The sequence below is a fragment of the Etheostoma cragini genome, chromosome 10, assembly GCF_013103735.1.
Source record: "Etheostoma cragini isolate CJK2018 chromosome 10, CSU_Ecrag_1.0, whole genome shotgun sequence".
In the NCBI taxonomy this organism is placed as follows: Eukaryota; Metazoa; Chordata; class Actinopteri; order Perciformes; family Percidae; genus Etheostoma; species Etheostoma cragini.
Window position 1 is genome coordinate 24770093 of NC_048416.1, and position 16791 is coordinate 24786883.

The 16791-nt window shown below is 38.7% G+C and overlaps 1 protein-coding gene across 7 annotated transcripts in view; it reads left to right on the plus strand.

Annotated features, from left to right (window-relative positions):
- ldb2a (LIM domain binding 2a) overlaps positions 1-16791 on the plus strand; it is an 85693-nt gene that overhangs the window by 46429 nt on the left and 22473 nt on the right. For all 7 annotated transcript variants that reach the window (XM_034883708.1, XM_034883701.1, XM_034883703.1 and 4 more), the window contains exon 3: positions 7143-7315. In XM_034883708.1, the coding sequence (XP_034739599.1) occupies positions 7143-7315 (173 nt within the window). The remainder of the gene's footprint in view (positions 1-7142; positions 7316-16791) is intronic.

Consider the following 16791-nt stretch of genomic DNA (forward strand, 5'->3'; position numbering starts at 1 on the left):
AGTGGACGTAATGCCATTCAGAAAGTCAAAAAAACATATTTTCTTTCAAAAAGTATTGATGGCACCAAGTTAGACATTAATGATGGTACTTTTCAAAGAATAAAAGTATCTTTAATTTGTGGCTGACAAATGATAACCACTAAGAAATTAGATGATGAACCTTCAGTAATGACTTCCATGTAATGACTTCACTGTATTTTAGAGTAGAAATCCCATTTCTGTTTCCTGCTACATAGGTGTTTAGTGACAGTCTGCCACACTATTTTGTAGTTATTACTATTTAAACCAGTCATTGTTCCAGCCTCTTACTCTCAACTTCATGAAAAGTTGTTTGATTCAGCGTGAAATTCTGGGTGCTGCCCTGTCTCAAGAACTATACAGTATTTGCTCTTTCCTGTCTCATACATAGACTTCTAATGGCTGGTTTGACACGTTTGAGTATTACATATTTTTCGAAGCATTTTGCATTAAGCTCATGTCTGCCCTCAGTGACTTACAGCAGGTGAGTTGGTGACAAGAAAGTGCCTTGCTTAAGGGCACTTGGACAAGTCACATAGCTGTAATAACAATCCTATGAAATACAAAAACAGTAAACACATGTTCTTTATCTATACTTTGATCCTGTATTTCATAGCTTTTACCTATTTAAATACAAAATCTTGCATTCATATTGATAAAAAAAATAAAAAATAATGTAAGGTCTGTTTACCCTGGAGAGGTGGAAGAGGTGATGGCATGGTGCACTTTGCTGGCACATCTCTGTATGTTTACATGCATTTATTTTTCTTCCTGCACGTGGGTGTGCATATTGTTTACGTAGCTGCCTGTGTACTCCCTAGGTGAATTATTACTGTACATTTATTTGTGTGTACTTGTGTGTGTGTGTGTGTGTGTGTGTGTGTCTCAGAATGGACAATACGGATTCAGCCAACTCGCAACATATAGGCCTAGCTATTCTGCTCTCCTGCCACATCATACACAGACATTGTGTGTGTGCGTGTGTGTGCACGCCATCCACTGTGTATACACCAGCCAGCGGCCCTTCTTTCTTCTGACGCCCTGCTCTATCTTCGGAGCAGAAGAACCGCTCTCGCCGTTTTGCTGGCTGACGTTGCTGGCAGGAGTCCTGGGGACCGACGGGGGGAAACAATTCTAACAAAGTGGCATGAATTAATGCGACTAATTAACACCACGTTAATTATTTGTAAATTGCATGTTTGGGTACACGTTACTTGAGAGGCATATGCTGCTTGTCGTGTTTGCCCAAACAAGTGCCAGCTAATCTGTATCTCTGGAGTGCCCCGCGTCTGAAGATGGGCCAATCAGCATGGTGCAGGAAAAACACATAATAAAGAAGAAGAAGAAGAAGAGAGTTAGAAAGAGAGAGGGTGAGAGAAGTAGTGTGAGGAAGGAAAAACTAATAGGATCGCCAACAAATACGTTTCATCTCGTCTGGACTTGATGCAAGTTTTTTGTCGTTCTGCAACTCTTTGTCTGAAGTTTGTTTGGCGTGTGCACTGTTGGTGAGTGTAAAATCTGACTGCCTATTAAAAGATTAATGATAGTGTCTTCAACATGGGGCTACAACATGGGGCTGACGAGGCGCCTTTTTTGGCAGTGTGGTTAATGATTGTGTTGCTAATGTCCTTCATGTCACTGTGGAGTTCTCTTTTAGTCCACACTTAGTACATCTTCTGTGATGGCTTCATTTGTACTTTTGTTTTGGTAAGCCTTTACCCACTGAAACTAACACTGCAATGACTACATGATTATTCAAGAGGTTGGTCAACAGAAAATCATTTAACAACAATTTTTCATTTGTTATTTAAATAAATGTTTTAAGTAAAAATCCAAACATTCTGTCTCTGATTTTCTGTGTTTTGTACATTTCTAAATTTAATATCTTTGGTATCTTTGAATGTTTGGACTATTTGCTGAGCGAAAAAAAGCAATCTGAAGACAACAAGTCACTGCTTGTCAGGCTGCAACTAGCAATTATTATCATCACATAGATTAATCTGACAAGAAGTGAAGCATGCCCATCAATAGATCTGAAAGTCATTTTGAAATTACTTGTTCTGTCCAATCAACAGAACATATCAGTGGTTTGATTATTGTTCCAGTCAAATATCTTTTTTAAAGTTCCCCTGAGCAAGACAATGAGGTCTGCAGTATAGCAACTCAGCTACATAAAGCGTTTGCTTTCAATATAAATAGTGAGTGATGGAGCCCAAAAAATATTTGAAGAGAAACACGAGACTACTGTGCTTGAAATGATCCCAAACTTGCATGGCTGCCATTACATGCTTATCTATCACTCTGTCACTCTGGGCTACGCACACTAGGTTTTATTAGGACAGTTTTGGTTGAGAAGACACAACCAAAACTCCTGCATGGCTTGGTGAAACGGGCAAGAAGCAGATCTGCGTATCACCTGAGCATCCCCCCTCCTTCCCATTGTCTCTCTCGCCTTCTCTCTCCTGCTGTCTTACCCTCTCTTACTGTCTGTCTCTCCTATTACCCCTCAGTGAGTCTTCTCTCCCTCATTGACAAGCCCTTATTTTTTCATCTTCCCTCCTAGTTTCTTCTCCCTCTCTTTCATCCCTTGCTCATTTTTTCGATCCCAATCCCTCTACACCCTCCCCACCACACACAAGCACACACACACACACACACACACACACACACACACTCTACCCCCTCCCTTCCTCCCCCTCGTCTCCTCAGAGCTCCTCCGCATTAGCAGTCAGCTCCACTCCTAGACGTACTTTGTTTTTCAACCGTGGTGGAGACTGAGCGAGGGTGGGAGCAAGATACAGAAGAGAGAGAGCGAGAAAGAGAGAGGGAGAGAGTAAGAGAGAGCATCATTTTCACAGTCATACACGCCGATCGGACCCTGTAGCTCACCCTCCCTCCCTCCTCTTCCCTCAGCCACTGCTCACGATGCCAAACATTTTATGTGTTATTTAGTCATGCCTGACTTTATCGAATTTGAAAAACATGCCAGTCACGGGTACACCCTCCCCCCCCCCTTGTCTCCCCCCTTCACATCCCCCACACCCCTCACCCAACCGCCAACATCATCCTCATCTCCCTCTCTCTCGAATGAGGCTCTACCATCCAGGTCTGACCTCAAGAGCCTCTCGAGCCACTGTCTTTGGGGACATTTCACTTCTAAATAAGTTTTATTCCCAGACTTCACTACCCCTTTTCCTCCTCCTCTGCACAAACACCTTGTCCTGACCACCCACCCCGGGGGAAGGAGAGAGAGTCAGAGAGAGAGCATAATTCTAGCCAACAAAGTGTTGACTCTAAAATGGATTATTTCTGCTTGAAATCAGAGGCCATGTACTGCTGGATAATATGGCTGTCCCGTTTTTTTTTTCCAGCAGTGTTCTAATGATGGAGATTTGACCGGCAGCAAAATGTTGAGGAGTAGAGACTTGTTCCACTAGGCACAAGAGGCTAAAGGAAATCCCAACATGCCTTCCTTCATAATCCTAAAGTCAGGATTCATGGTTGTTTCTTTTTTGCTGTTATTTAACTGTCTGGCATAGCTCAGCGGGTAGACCGGGTCTCTAACACTTATTGGGATTAAGGGGTGAATTCAAGTTGATCTAACAATGCAAAAAACTAAACAAAACAATTTACAAAGACATTACTTTAATCTATTGGTTGAACTTCTCTCCTCACATGGTGTAAAGGTGTTAGAACTTGTTTATCATTGGTGGTGGTTTGTTGGTTATTGTTACAATACATGTACTGAAGATCAGGCTCAATAAACCCCACTCATCCTCCTGAACACAAAGACTGTATGTAAATGTATTTTTTTAACAGTAGTCATTTGTTCAAATTAGCCAAGCTACGCCACACTCTTTCCATATAACTCCTGGTAACTGCGAACTGCTCACATGGGTACAAGTACCACTGGTAGGGAATCACGTTCAGACAGACATTAGCCCTGGATAACAAAAAAATGCAGCCCCCTCATTCATTTTAATGAGGCCATTCCAATGACGCAGCAGGGTACCAATGCAGAAGCAACAAAAAATACCGCTGGGTTGTGCAGCGAGGAAGATGAACTAAGCTTGCATTTGCTGGATTTAAACGTGGCAGCACATTTCTGGTAGATAACTCTGTAACGTGAAGACCTTAGTTCAACCTCACCAAAAAATAAAACAATGGCCATGATAACTTTCCAGATTTTTTAAATCCTGTGCCAGTGTGTTATAAACAGCTGTGCAGTGTTTTTACATCTGAGAAACTCACACTCCTCTCTTACTCAAACTGGACCTGCTGGATCCTATTTTATTGTCTTACTGATACCAGCCCACCAGTCCTCACAAAGGCAGACCCCTACATACAGCAGGGCTGTTTTCTTTTTACAAATGTAAACTTAAACTACTGTGTGGTCAGTGTAGCTCATTACAGCAACGGACCTTGGTGTACTGTAAACATTATTTGTGTTTTGCTGAGGTGTCTTGTTAATCCCATTGGAGATGGGCAACAAGATGGCACTTAATTCAAAAATATTCAAAAGGAAATTCATTTGGGATCTGAATATTTTGAAGTGGGGACATCCAAAGTTTGCAGCCAGTGGTACAAATATAAGTGTAGGACCAAACAGTCTATGGTTCAGATCCCCTGTGCGTTTGAATGAATGAGAAGCACTTTGCCGTTCAGTAACTATGGGCTCTGCCCTTGAGCAAGTCAAGTTGCTCAAGTGGAACTTCCCAGTGATGTTTGGATGAAGCCTGTGGTTGCAGTGCAGATCTCAAGCCTGTATGTGTGCAGCAGTGTGAATTAGAGCAGTGCTGAAAATGAGTATCTGTGTTCAGCAGAAAACATATAGCTTGAAAAGTAAAGTCTAGAAAAAGAGGCTTTTTAAGGAGGAATGTGCTGCTAAGATGTGATGTTGGAGACTCTATGTGCCGTTCTGCAGATGGTTCTGCACAGCTGTTCAACAAGTAACATAAACTGCAATATTGAGATCTGCAGTTAGCAATTTTTGTCCCAAGTGAAAGCTGTTTGACGCACCTGATCTCTGTCATTGCTGTGCAGAATCCCTGATCTACATATTAAGTTGTGCATTGCTTTATACTCTGGACAAATCCGGTGCATTAGCATCTAATGTTTCACTTTTGCCTCGGTCAAGGGGTTTTTCACTATTTTGTTCATTAATAAAAATGATCGATAAAATAATCTTCAAAATAATTGAAAAGTAATCATTAGACTTTACTTCTTTCTTTTTTGAAAGTGACAAAATAAAATGTTATTAGAAAAAGTGACTATCTTTGCTGGTTTTTGAAAGGAGATTTTGGAGTAACCAAGTTAACTAGGCTTAACAAGAGATACTGTTGATATTTTCATAATCCGAAGTTAAAAGCTTAGATATAAAGGCATTTTAGGACATGATTTTGTACTATAAAATGCATCCAAGTATTCAGGAATCTGTATCTTGCATGCCATCCCAGTGCATCCATAATGTTTTGGGAAATGTAAACCTCTCTCTCTGTATCATCTTTTCTTCTCCTTGAAGCCAGCCAACACAGAGGAGATGGAAACCAGACAAAGCCTGAGGGCTATAAAACACGGAAGACACTTTCTCCCTCCCTGACTCCTGCTCCAGTTTTAATCATGCAGCCTGTTCATTGTCTCTTTAGGCTTCTGCAAACAGTTTGCACTGCAGTAGTTGTCCGTCTTACTGAATAAGTATAATATTAAACTTAGTCATGGGATCATATCATTCTGAAAATATGTGAAAATACTTTCTTGTGCAGTCTCACTCATATGAAGAATATTAAAAAAGAGTTAAATGAACTATCATATCTTCAACAAAGTGGATGGAGAGGCCTAAATTCATGATATTGACACATTTTAAAACGCTTAAATCTTCAGATAGGTTTGCAAAAGTAGAATTTACCTCACTGCATCAGAAGATTCATTTGACTCTTGGGTTAGGGGGAAATCGGACTCAATCGAAGAATAAAGGATTTAGATCTTGGATCGTGAACAGGTGTCCTAAGGCAGCCTAGTGTTCGATTCAGGCATTCCAATAGTTTCTATAAATCTATAATGTTCCTGTTGCATTGAGAATCTTGATTCATAAATGGAACACAATCAGCAGTATGGCTGCAGCTCAATAGCATATATTCAGCAATGAGTTCATTCAGATTCATCATGATTTCTACAGCCCTGCTAAACATATAGTACTGTATTTGTGTGGGTTAATTGTTATGTACTTATTGTTTAGTCCCCTTAGAAGGCTTTTCAGCTGTTAATGAGACTGGATAAGGGACAAATATGAATGCTCGCATTCTGTAAAAAACTGACATTGGCAGCATTAAAAGCAACCAGCTGTTAATGAGTACAAAGGTTAAAGTCAAATCAATAGACAACAGACTTCCCTGTATTCCTTAAAGGATTTTCTATGCCAAAAAAGAGGTCAGATTGGAAAAACGGAACATCTTTTCCCTCAAATATTTAATCAATTTCATTAATTTGGACATCTGATCAGTCTCTGCCTCCAAGGAGCTTTTGACAGCCAATAAAATATTTCTATTTATTATTGAATCTACAGCAGATGTCCTTAGGAAGCAGTTACTTTGCTATTAAGATTTTCTTAGCCAAACAACTATTTAATATACTTTTTATTATTTTGAGGGTTGTGCTCTCTTTAATCTTTTTTGTGTGTTTGGTGAATGTCCAGTGTGAGAAGTTACTCTCTGTTTACTGTATTTATGCTAAGCTAAACTAATGGGCTCCTGGCTCTGTCAAATACTTAACGCACAGACATGGGTCTAGTATCAATCTTCTAAACTCCCAGTAAAAAAGTAAATATTTCTAAATATTGAATTACTCTATTAAGGTGTGGGAAAATGTATATAGCCTTATATAATAGCAGTAGTTACAGTAGTTTCAGCGGTAGCCTTAACATTGTATACTAACTATCGTAGTAGTAGAGATAATAGGGTGAATACTAGTAGTAGCATCATTACAGTCTATTAGTGATTAGTGTTAAAATGGCAGTATGTAATCACCCTCCTTTGCTTATCAAAGCCCACTGTCTTCTTTCTAAATCATTTCCCGTTTGCCGTCCTTCCATATTAAGTATCTCTTCCGTCTCTTTTGTCTCCTCGCAGCAATCGGACGGACGTTGATCCCCCGCTATTTTAGCACGGTGTTTGAAGGAGGGGTCACCGAGCTCCACTACATCCTCAAACACTCCAAGGAGTCCTTTCACAACTCCTGCATCACCCTGGACTGTGATCAGTGCACCATGGTCACCCAGCACGGGAAGCCAATGTTTACAAAGGTAACGCCTGACCCCGGAGCTTCTCCCAGCATGAATAATTGATCACACGCTATGATAATGGACCAGGCAAAGTGTTCAACTGGTTAAATAACAAAACCATTACACCCTTTGATTCTTTCCTGTTTCACTTCATCCCCGTCTTTTTTTAAAGTCACACCTGGTGGCCCCACGGTCAAATATAGGAAGGTGTTTGGGAAGGTTTTACAACTACAAAATGATAAATTATCTGCTGTTTGTATAAATATTAAGTGTTTATTTCTGATTTCTGAAGGACAATGTAGATAATTTTAAAGAGCTGTGGTGAAAAAAGTATTTTATTTCTTATGTAGAAGTACCAATATTACACTGTAAAATCTTACTTAAGTAAAAAAGTATTACCATCAAAAAATACTTAAAGTACCAAAAGTCAAAGTGCACATTCATTTATGAATGATATATACTATAATATTTGATTATAATTAAGTGACGCATTAATGTGTTCACTTTAATGTTGCAGCTGGTAAAGGTTTTAATCCCTTTATATTGTGCTGGGTAGCTTAACATATAATTATATATCATAATTTATTAATTTATTTATATTTAGTATTAAAGCATCTGAACAACAGAACAGGTTTTCAGAGGTTGTGGCTGATTAGACCTTTTGAATTTATTAGGTCACAAATTCAAATCTTGATATACCAATAAGATGCCCTGTCAAGAGCAACAAAAGGAACAGGAGACTCAGAAAGATGTGAATCAGTCACAGTCAACACACTCCAACCCAGTCTTTGGAAGAGGTCTCATCAGACAGATTAACTAAAAACATCTGCTTCGATGTTTAGAGCCTTTTATTAATCTAAATATGCAAAGTAACGAGGAACTGAAGTTATCAAATAAATGAAGTTAACTAAAAGTACTATTTAGTTGAGTAGAGTTAGTAGCATAAAATAGAAATACTCAACCGATGTACCTTAAAAAATTCACCTGAGTACAGTACTTGAGTAAATTTACTCATTTACATTCTACAGCTGTCAAAGAGTTACTTAACATAAAATACACCTTTTAAGTGGTATATTTTATTATACTACCAATTCTGTCTGCATTCTCTAGTGTTTGGTACAACAGAAAATCCTTTTCTCTTTCCAGAGAGAATCTCTCTTTTCAGCATATTTTGAATTTCGAAGGAGTAAGAACATCAACACAATATCTACAAATTAGGACTTAATATTTTATGTCTTAAGGAAAGGTTTACAATGTTTCAAGTCTGCCTTAACCCCTTATGTTGTACCCGGGTCAAATTAACCTGTTTTCCTTTATCAGTGTTCTTTTTAATTACCCAAAATAACATGATTGATTCCACACAACGCTCTTTGGCGAGTAGAAATCTCTACTTTCATTAATTTTGGGCTGTCTTATTCAATTTTATAGCATTTGAAACAAAAACATTGAAGTGGTTTTGAAATAGTACTGAGTAAAAGCTGACATTTTCCAGTCTGTGATTATTCATTAATTCCTTTAATTTTAGTCTAAATAATTACTAATGTCTGCTTTTTTAATGCAAACATTAGGTGTAATTTCCTATAAATGGGATTTATTGACCATGAATTAAAAAATAAAAACAATAAGTTAGTTTTACGTAATGTTGAAAACGTCAAAAAAAGTGACAAACATTGAAAAAAAATGTCATAAGTGATGAAAAAAGGAACAAAAACTTAAGAAAAAGTTTAAAAAATGATAAAAAGCATCAACAAAGCGTTGATTTTCAATTTTGACGGGAAGACAACACAAAGGTTAAGAAGAGTGTTTTAAGAACATTAACACAGTTATTTACAGCTGTGATCTTTCCTCCAGTTCATACGGGCCGCTAAAAGAGATCCCTTTCTAATGAGCTTCCATTTAAAGTGGAAAGGGAGAAAATTGACAGTCACTTAACATTAGAAACGCACTATGGGGGCCAGTATGGAAGGGGGGATGAGTACAGCAAGCCTAAGTAGTTTTAGGACATACTTGAGTATTTGTAAACCACAACTGCAATCATATTGACTGTTACTGCATGTTGAAGTCATAGCATTAAAATATCTCAGCTGAAAAATGCACCCTTTCTGTATTTTCCTATGACCAAATATCTGCAATAACCAGAGTTTAGAATTAATTCATGGAAATGTCACACATAGTTATAATTACCCTCTTTACTTATCAGCATTTGGGCCTTCTCCCAGGCCCCAAAAATCCACTGGCATTTCTCATGTTAAATATGTCGACAGATTCTTAAGCCCTCAGGTACTCCAAAGGCAAAAGCTAAGGGGACTTAAATACGATATTTGAAGAGTATGGTTTAGTTTGCGGTATAAGTGAAGCAGAGGCCGAAGCTGGGGAAAACACAAATTGCGCAGGTGAGATAATCCAAACCTGACATGAGGTCTTCTGGAAGCACTAAAGCTGAGCTCATCTGCTTTTGTCTTTGGGGAAAGAATCCCCCCGTGAGCCGGAGTGAATATCTGCTTCACCACAGTCTGATCCAGATGGCTAGCTGACTCTTAGTGTTCTTCTGCTGACTGTCTAAATGAATCTGAGGTACAGATACCTTGTCAGCGCCGAGCAGCCGAGCTAAAGGGATTCCATGTTCCCTGTACCATGAACCCTGAGCTGCAGTACTAGACTGGATTGTTCTGACATTAAACAGCTATACGCCCTCTTGTTTTCAGGACTTGACAGTATGCACTCAGTCTTGACTGTGTGTGTGTGTGTGTGTGTGTGTGTGTGTGTGTGTGTGTGTGTGTGTGCGTGTGTGTGCTCGCGCGCATGCGCTTGTCTGCGTGTGTGAGTGTGTGTGTGTGTGTGTGTGTGTGCGTGTGTGTGCGCGCGTGCATGCGTCTGTGTGTGTGTGTGTGTGTGTGTGTGTCTTTGTGTGTGTCTTTGTGTGTGCGTGTGTGTGTGCGTGTGCGTGTGCGTGTGCATGCAGAGTCTGAAATTAACTTTTTGGCTGGCCTTGCCAAGGGCTGTGAGACTCCAGAGTGAATTTAAAAAAAACATCACTGCAAAGAAATCTCCATTTAAGCAAGTCATTTTGTCCGTTATTAAGAACTTAAATCTTATTTTCTGAGAAGAAATAAGATTATTTTACTAGTTTTCAATATAAATGAACTTTAACTTATTGACAGTAAGGAAGTGATTTGCCTTTTCTGGCTTGTTTTTAAATGTTAAATCTCTTTTTGAACAAATTCTTTATAACAGGGAAACAAAATCTGATTAAATTGAGCTGTTTTCACCTTCTGGTAGATTTGTTTGTTGTTTGTACAAACAGTATTATAGTTTAAAGGCCGATTTTAAATAAAAAGTTTAGAAAGTCTGACAATTACCTATTGACCCATGTTCTCTTTCTCACATAAATGTTCCTCGTAACCTAACAGAGATTCTTTAGAAGTATTCTGTACATTTATTATGAGTAAGGTATATGCTGTTTCTAAGTATACTCAAAAATATATTGAGCATAATTTTTATAACAATATTTTCTTCCTTATCAGCAGAAACACTGATATCGATAGACTGTATATGAAATAAGCCAGTATCGGCTTATATGTTGACTTGGCCAATTTATCGGTGCAATTCTACTTTACACTCATGTGCAACGATATTTATAAAAATACACATTACATACACAACTGCTTTGTAAAAAGGCTGTGCTTTTTATGTCAAACTATATAATTACTTTCTATTATTGTTAAATTTGTGTAAGTGTTTCTGATTGAATTTTTTCCTGTGGTAGGATTTAGGCTTGATATTTGTCTGGATGAACAGGGTCTGCATAAATATCTGGAAGATTTATAAATAATTTTATAGGGAAAACATGTTCATTTTTCATATAAATGTAAACCATACCTGTACTCACTCTACCTGTTTTGAAGCAAAACATCCATGCAATCATTAAACAATCAAACATGTGTTGTAATACTTCACATTTTTAAATAAATTCTGACGAAAAAATATATACACTTGAAAAACGTTTGAGTGTAGCGCAGTGCACAACCTTTATTTAGCATACCAAAGTCAACTCGTACCATCAATTCAGATAAGACAGGTGTAAACCTGAGTACCAAAGTGTGTGTGAGTGTATGTTGGTGTATATTTACATGCATGACTGGCCAGATGTGGGTTTGTGTTGAGGGGGTTCATGAGGTTGCAACGGTTTTTCTGTACATTTGGAGGGGAGCTGATTTGGTAGTCATGTTGTGTATGTGTATGGTGTGAATGGATGTTTTGAGGTGGGGGGGGGGGGCTCTTTGTCTTATCATATCAATAAATGGTTATGAAACATCCCCAATAACACAAACAGGAAATGTCTTTTTGTGTTGCTGTTGTTTGGTTTTTGTAAACAAGGCTCCCCAAAAGGAAAAGAAAAAACATAATATATTATGAGTGCCCGATATTAACCGTACAGAACAGAAACAGAACGGCCCAGGCCTGGTCAACAAAAAGCTAAATTTGATGCTCGCAGCGCTGCTCTCTTTTCATCTTCACCTAAATTGGATGAGAAGAATTAATTCATTAGAAAAAAAGAAAAAAAGAATTCCAATAACTGAGCGTGTTCTCCCTGAGCTCCCAGCAGCAGCAGCGAGCCTGCAGCTCTGGAGGCCCGAATCTCAATCAGCTCTGCCTCGCCTCGCTTTCCTCAACCTCCACCACCACCCCTCCTCATCCCCCCATCCTCCCTCTATCCCCACCACCACCCCTCATCCTCTCTCTCATCCCCCTGCCTGACTCGCTCGCTTGCTCTCCTCTAGCTCTCTTTACTTCACCGCTCCCTCTCACCCCCCCTTCTTTTTCTTCTCATCCCCCCCCCCCCCACCTGCACCCTGAACACACACACATACACACACTCGCATCCTTCATCCCTAGAGAAATCATCCCCAGCTCCCCCACTCGCTCTCTTGCTCTCCCTCCTTTCCTCTCTCTATCTCTCTCTCTCTCTCTCTCTCTCTCTCTTTCTCACCTCTCTCTCTCTCTCTCTTTGCCGGTATCTGTCTCTTTGCTCGCCCCCTCTATCTCTCTTTTTCAAAATTTCACATTGAGATTTGGTTTTATTGGCATTGCCATATTTAAAGAATAACTCTGGTTTATTACAATTTGTGTATTTATTTTTTCGAGTTTTATGCATCATTAATGATGAGATCTGGGATGCTAAAAATACATCATACAGGGAAAGAAACACCAGCCGGCAGACTAGTGTACTTTGGTTTATTTGACATCATGAGAAAAAGGACATCAAATCCCACACAATAACATTAAGGTCAAGGTTAAAAAAAAGTCTAAATAAAGACTAACTGCCATTGTAATCTTTGGTGTAAACGTAGCAGGAGTCCAGGTGATAGGCCAATATCAAGCTACCAACAGTTAATACCTATACTGGTAATATTAATCCATTAAATCATTTGAGAAAAATGAAGAGGCATGATACCCAAACATCATCAGTACTGCCAATCTTGTACACACTTTTCCTGTATTGAGGCATTATTACTGTGTGCAAACTTTAGTTTTTAAGCCTAAATAAGATGGTTTACATACAGGGGCACTCCATATAGATTTTTGTATCAGCATCTTTCCTTCACTTGCTTTGTGCATCCGAAAAACCCATGTTCTAGCACTGGGAACCATCAAGCTGTCACGTAACCATTCTGAGCTGCAGCATAACTGTGTATGAAGTTTTAGATATGGTGTTTATTTTTTATTTCCGTTTACTAGGAATGTGCTCTTAAGATTCTCATAAATACATCATTTAGAATGAAAAGAACCTAAAAAATGACTACACTCATTAAATATTAATCGACTGAAACGACGATTAATCATCTAATCGACTAAGAGGGGGCAGCCTTACTAAACTGTGACCTTGTTTACAGTTTGTCTAATCTTCTTTGCTTGTGTTTCTCGTCCTTTATGACTTAATTGTAGTGATTTTACCGTGTTTCCAAAACTATGAAACTAGGCTCAGGTTGCACAGTAATCAACCAGAATTATCCTTAGAGCACAAAACAGTATGTTATGTTTGTCTCTAAAAAAAGATAACAAAAGGTGTAACTACAATGAGAGAAAAACAAATCCCTGAATACAAACACTAATTAAAGGAATTTATATATAATGTATTGGTTGAAAAGTGATGGAGTATAGGAGCTCAGCACAGTCTCACGTGTTCGGCTCACTCTATCGCTTCCTGTCATTGTTCACCTGGCAGGATGCTGCAGACTAACGAATGGGCGGAGTTATCAGGGTGCTGAGAGTGGGTGGTGCTTCCCGGGTGCTGGTGGACAATGTGTGCAGGTTTTGAAGGCAGCGAGGTGTTGACAAGGTGACACGGGGTGCCAATTTGACCAAAAGCCCCGAACCTCCCAGCAGCCCCCGGCATCCCAGCACCTCTATTCACTACCCAGCAGGCTTTGCTTGCCCTGGCCAGCATGTGTTGGCTCGGAGGGCACGGCCCTTGTTACCGGTGCCCAGTTGGGGGTTTCTTCATGCTGGGAGGCGAGCAAAGAGCAAAAGGCGAGTTTGTGACATGGCGATCTCAGCTCAAGTAAATTTAATTCCCTGAGTGGAGAAATTGACTAGTAGAAGTGTTACTGCAGAGCAACTGTGTGTTTTTCTGAGCTTTGCTGGGATTTCAGTTTTTCAGGCATGTTATTATTGTCACTATACCTTACTTTTGTTTTATTGTAGATACAGAATTAGGGTAATGTTGCAGTAATCTACCTTTATCAGTTATAGTACAAAATGTAATTTCCCCTTGTAGGATTAATAAAGTATGTCTTCTTCTTCTTCTTCTTCTTCTTCTTCTTCTCATACTAATAATTCTTCTAATACTTAATCGTATTTTGTGAGGTACGTAGATTTCTAAGAAGAAAAAGAATCAATTCTGTACCTTAACATGACAGTGAAGGTTATTATTTAATTATAATGAGGTCTACAGCATTATGTATTCCTCTGGTGAATATAAATAGGATCAGATAAATATGATGGGCTCAACTATAGCAAGAGGCTGCTGACATTCCTTTTAATACTGTAAATCAACATGACCCCCTGTATCTTTAAGTATGGTAGAGCTTCATATTACACAAATTTGTATTGGCACTGTAAATTGTTGTGATTATGATGATGTGACAGGAGACCTAGACTGAGTAACTGAGTAATCCTCTCCCCTTCCTTTAAGTTTTTTTGTGTTGCCTTGTCCCTATTTTATGTCCTCTCAGGTTTTCATTTCATTCTATTTACTATGACATGCGTTGCTGTATTGTGTTTGCATTTAGATTATTTACTGATTTGTCTTTTTGTTTTGTTGCTTTTTCAATATACAGACAGTACAGACCGTGTCCATGAGTCCACCACCTTTTTATTCAGTTTAATTTGCATATTTACATGTCTTGCAGTTAGGCTTTAGGTGATATACTTTTATAAATAGTTTTGGAAACTCCAATTATATACTATTTATACATTTGAAATTAATTCTGCTGTAGACAATTACACCATATGTATTTTGTAGTTCATTCAAGCTGTAAAACTAAGTTCACAGTAGTAAGTTGATTGTGATATTGAGGTATGCAGTAACATCTTGCAGCCACACCGTCATAATGCATTTGCTTTAACTCAGAGGAGGATGCTAATGTTCACTTTCATCATTGATTAATTGTTCCATTAATTTGGTCAAAAGGTAATAGGGTAACTATCATAGAAATCTAAGAAAACACGCAAATATTCATAGGTTAGAAGCAGAAACCAATGGGTTTTCCTTAATTACATTAACGTATTGGCAGTAACACACATTTGGATTATATGTCCTGTAAATTAACCATAAATAACAATTAATGCTATAATCTTAAACTTTATACTTGCTGATATTCAAGGTGGTGTTGAGGTGCAGTATTATAAAGCATGTCAGCTTGTCACTACAGCATATTTTGTCAACTTTTATCCTATTTATATTCACCCGAAGCAGTCATGAGTGCTCATAATAATCGATTTAATGACATTCAGCCCCTCTGTCGTTAAATGATTGTCATGTTTAGGTACAGTATTGAATACTGTCTCAGCAGCAGGACGCTGTTATTCTTTTCTTGCTCTTTTGAGCCAGAGATCCCCTGATCTCCGCCCCGTTGTGTGGAAGATTTATGACCCTGCTCTTAAATCAATGGGGACACTCTGTGAGTGGCTGTACCATTTAATGGACCACTTTTAATTTAAGGGGATTTTCCTTCTTTTAGTTTTCATAAGTGAACACTGTTTAGCTGAAAAAAAAACACTGTAGTGAAAAATATTAGATTTTAACAAATTCTCTCTCACTATGGAGAAATTAATAGCTTTGTATGATTGAATCTACACTGGATTTTGTGGAGAAGGGCTGCCTTGGTTCCATTTGTGGTTAATATATCCCTACACCAGTGCCACTAAGACAAATTCCCATACATTTATTGCACTTGGCAGTTAAGGTGATTCGTATTCTGGTTCTGATTTAGCTGGTTTGCCAATGTATTTATTGGATACAAAGAAGCGGAAAGCTTGCAGAGAAAAATAGGAGGCAATGCTAAAGACACAGTTGACACTATGGGCAAAGAGTCCAGCATCGTTTCACAGTAGGCTACTGCACCTGAAAGCCTCAGAAGACACTGGCTCACTATAAAGACAATTCAAGTCCTTTCAGTGCTGGTAGCTAAACACCATAAATCTAGATACACTTTTGGGATTGATGCAAAGATGTTCTTATTTCCTCATACATGCCTAAGTATTTGGTCTTTTAATAAGTTTCAGCTGCCCAACGGGCATGAAAACTCATCCACACACATAATGACCATGATGCATTTAATTTCAAGGAGATGAAACAGCAATGGATTATAAATAGCAGTCTGTCTTACGTATAATTCAAGATGGGCTGAGGGGGAGGGGGGGGGCTAGGTGATGCTCAAAACTGTAGGTATATGCATATATAGTATGTCTACAATACAGAAATATGTTTTTTGTTCTTAATCATCAGTGTACTTTCTTTTCCAAATAATATTCAGTATGTGGTTTTGTTCAGACAAATTTTTAGATACGTGGTTTTTACAAGATTTGAGTTATTGGAAAACAAATATTAATGACTGTAATAGACACATGTGATCAAAAACAAGGTTCAGGTGTTTGTAGCGGTCTAGAAGTGTTGTTGTCTAGTTGTATAAAGAATTAAAGTGCGGCTACTGTTGTTCAAAAGTTTCTGTCGTTTTTCATTTGTTCTAGTCTCAAAGAGTGGGAACATTATAGAGAATCCACATTTTACAGTCAAGACAGCAGAGAAGTCGCTCTGTATTCCGTTTTTTTTGCAGCAGTCAAGCTTCTATTTATACTTTTTGTGTGTGTTGGAGTTAGTGGTGCAGCACGTGACCAGCAAGGGTAGGTGGGTGGGTAGTGGGGGAATGAATGAGGGTGAGATGGGTGGGAGGCTTGTAGTGGTGTTGATGGGGAGATGGGGAGTGTGTGTGTGT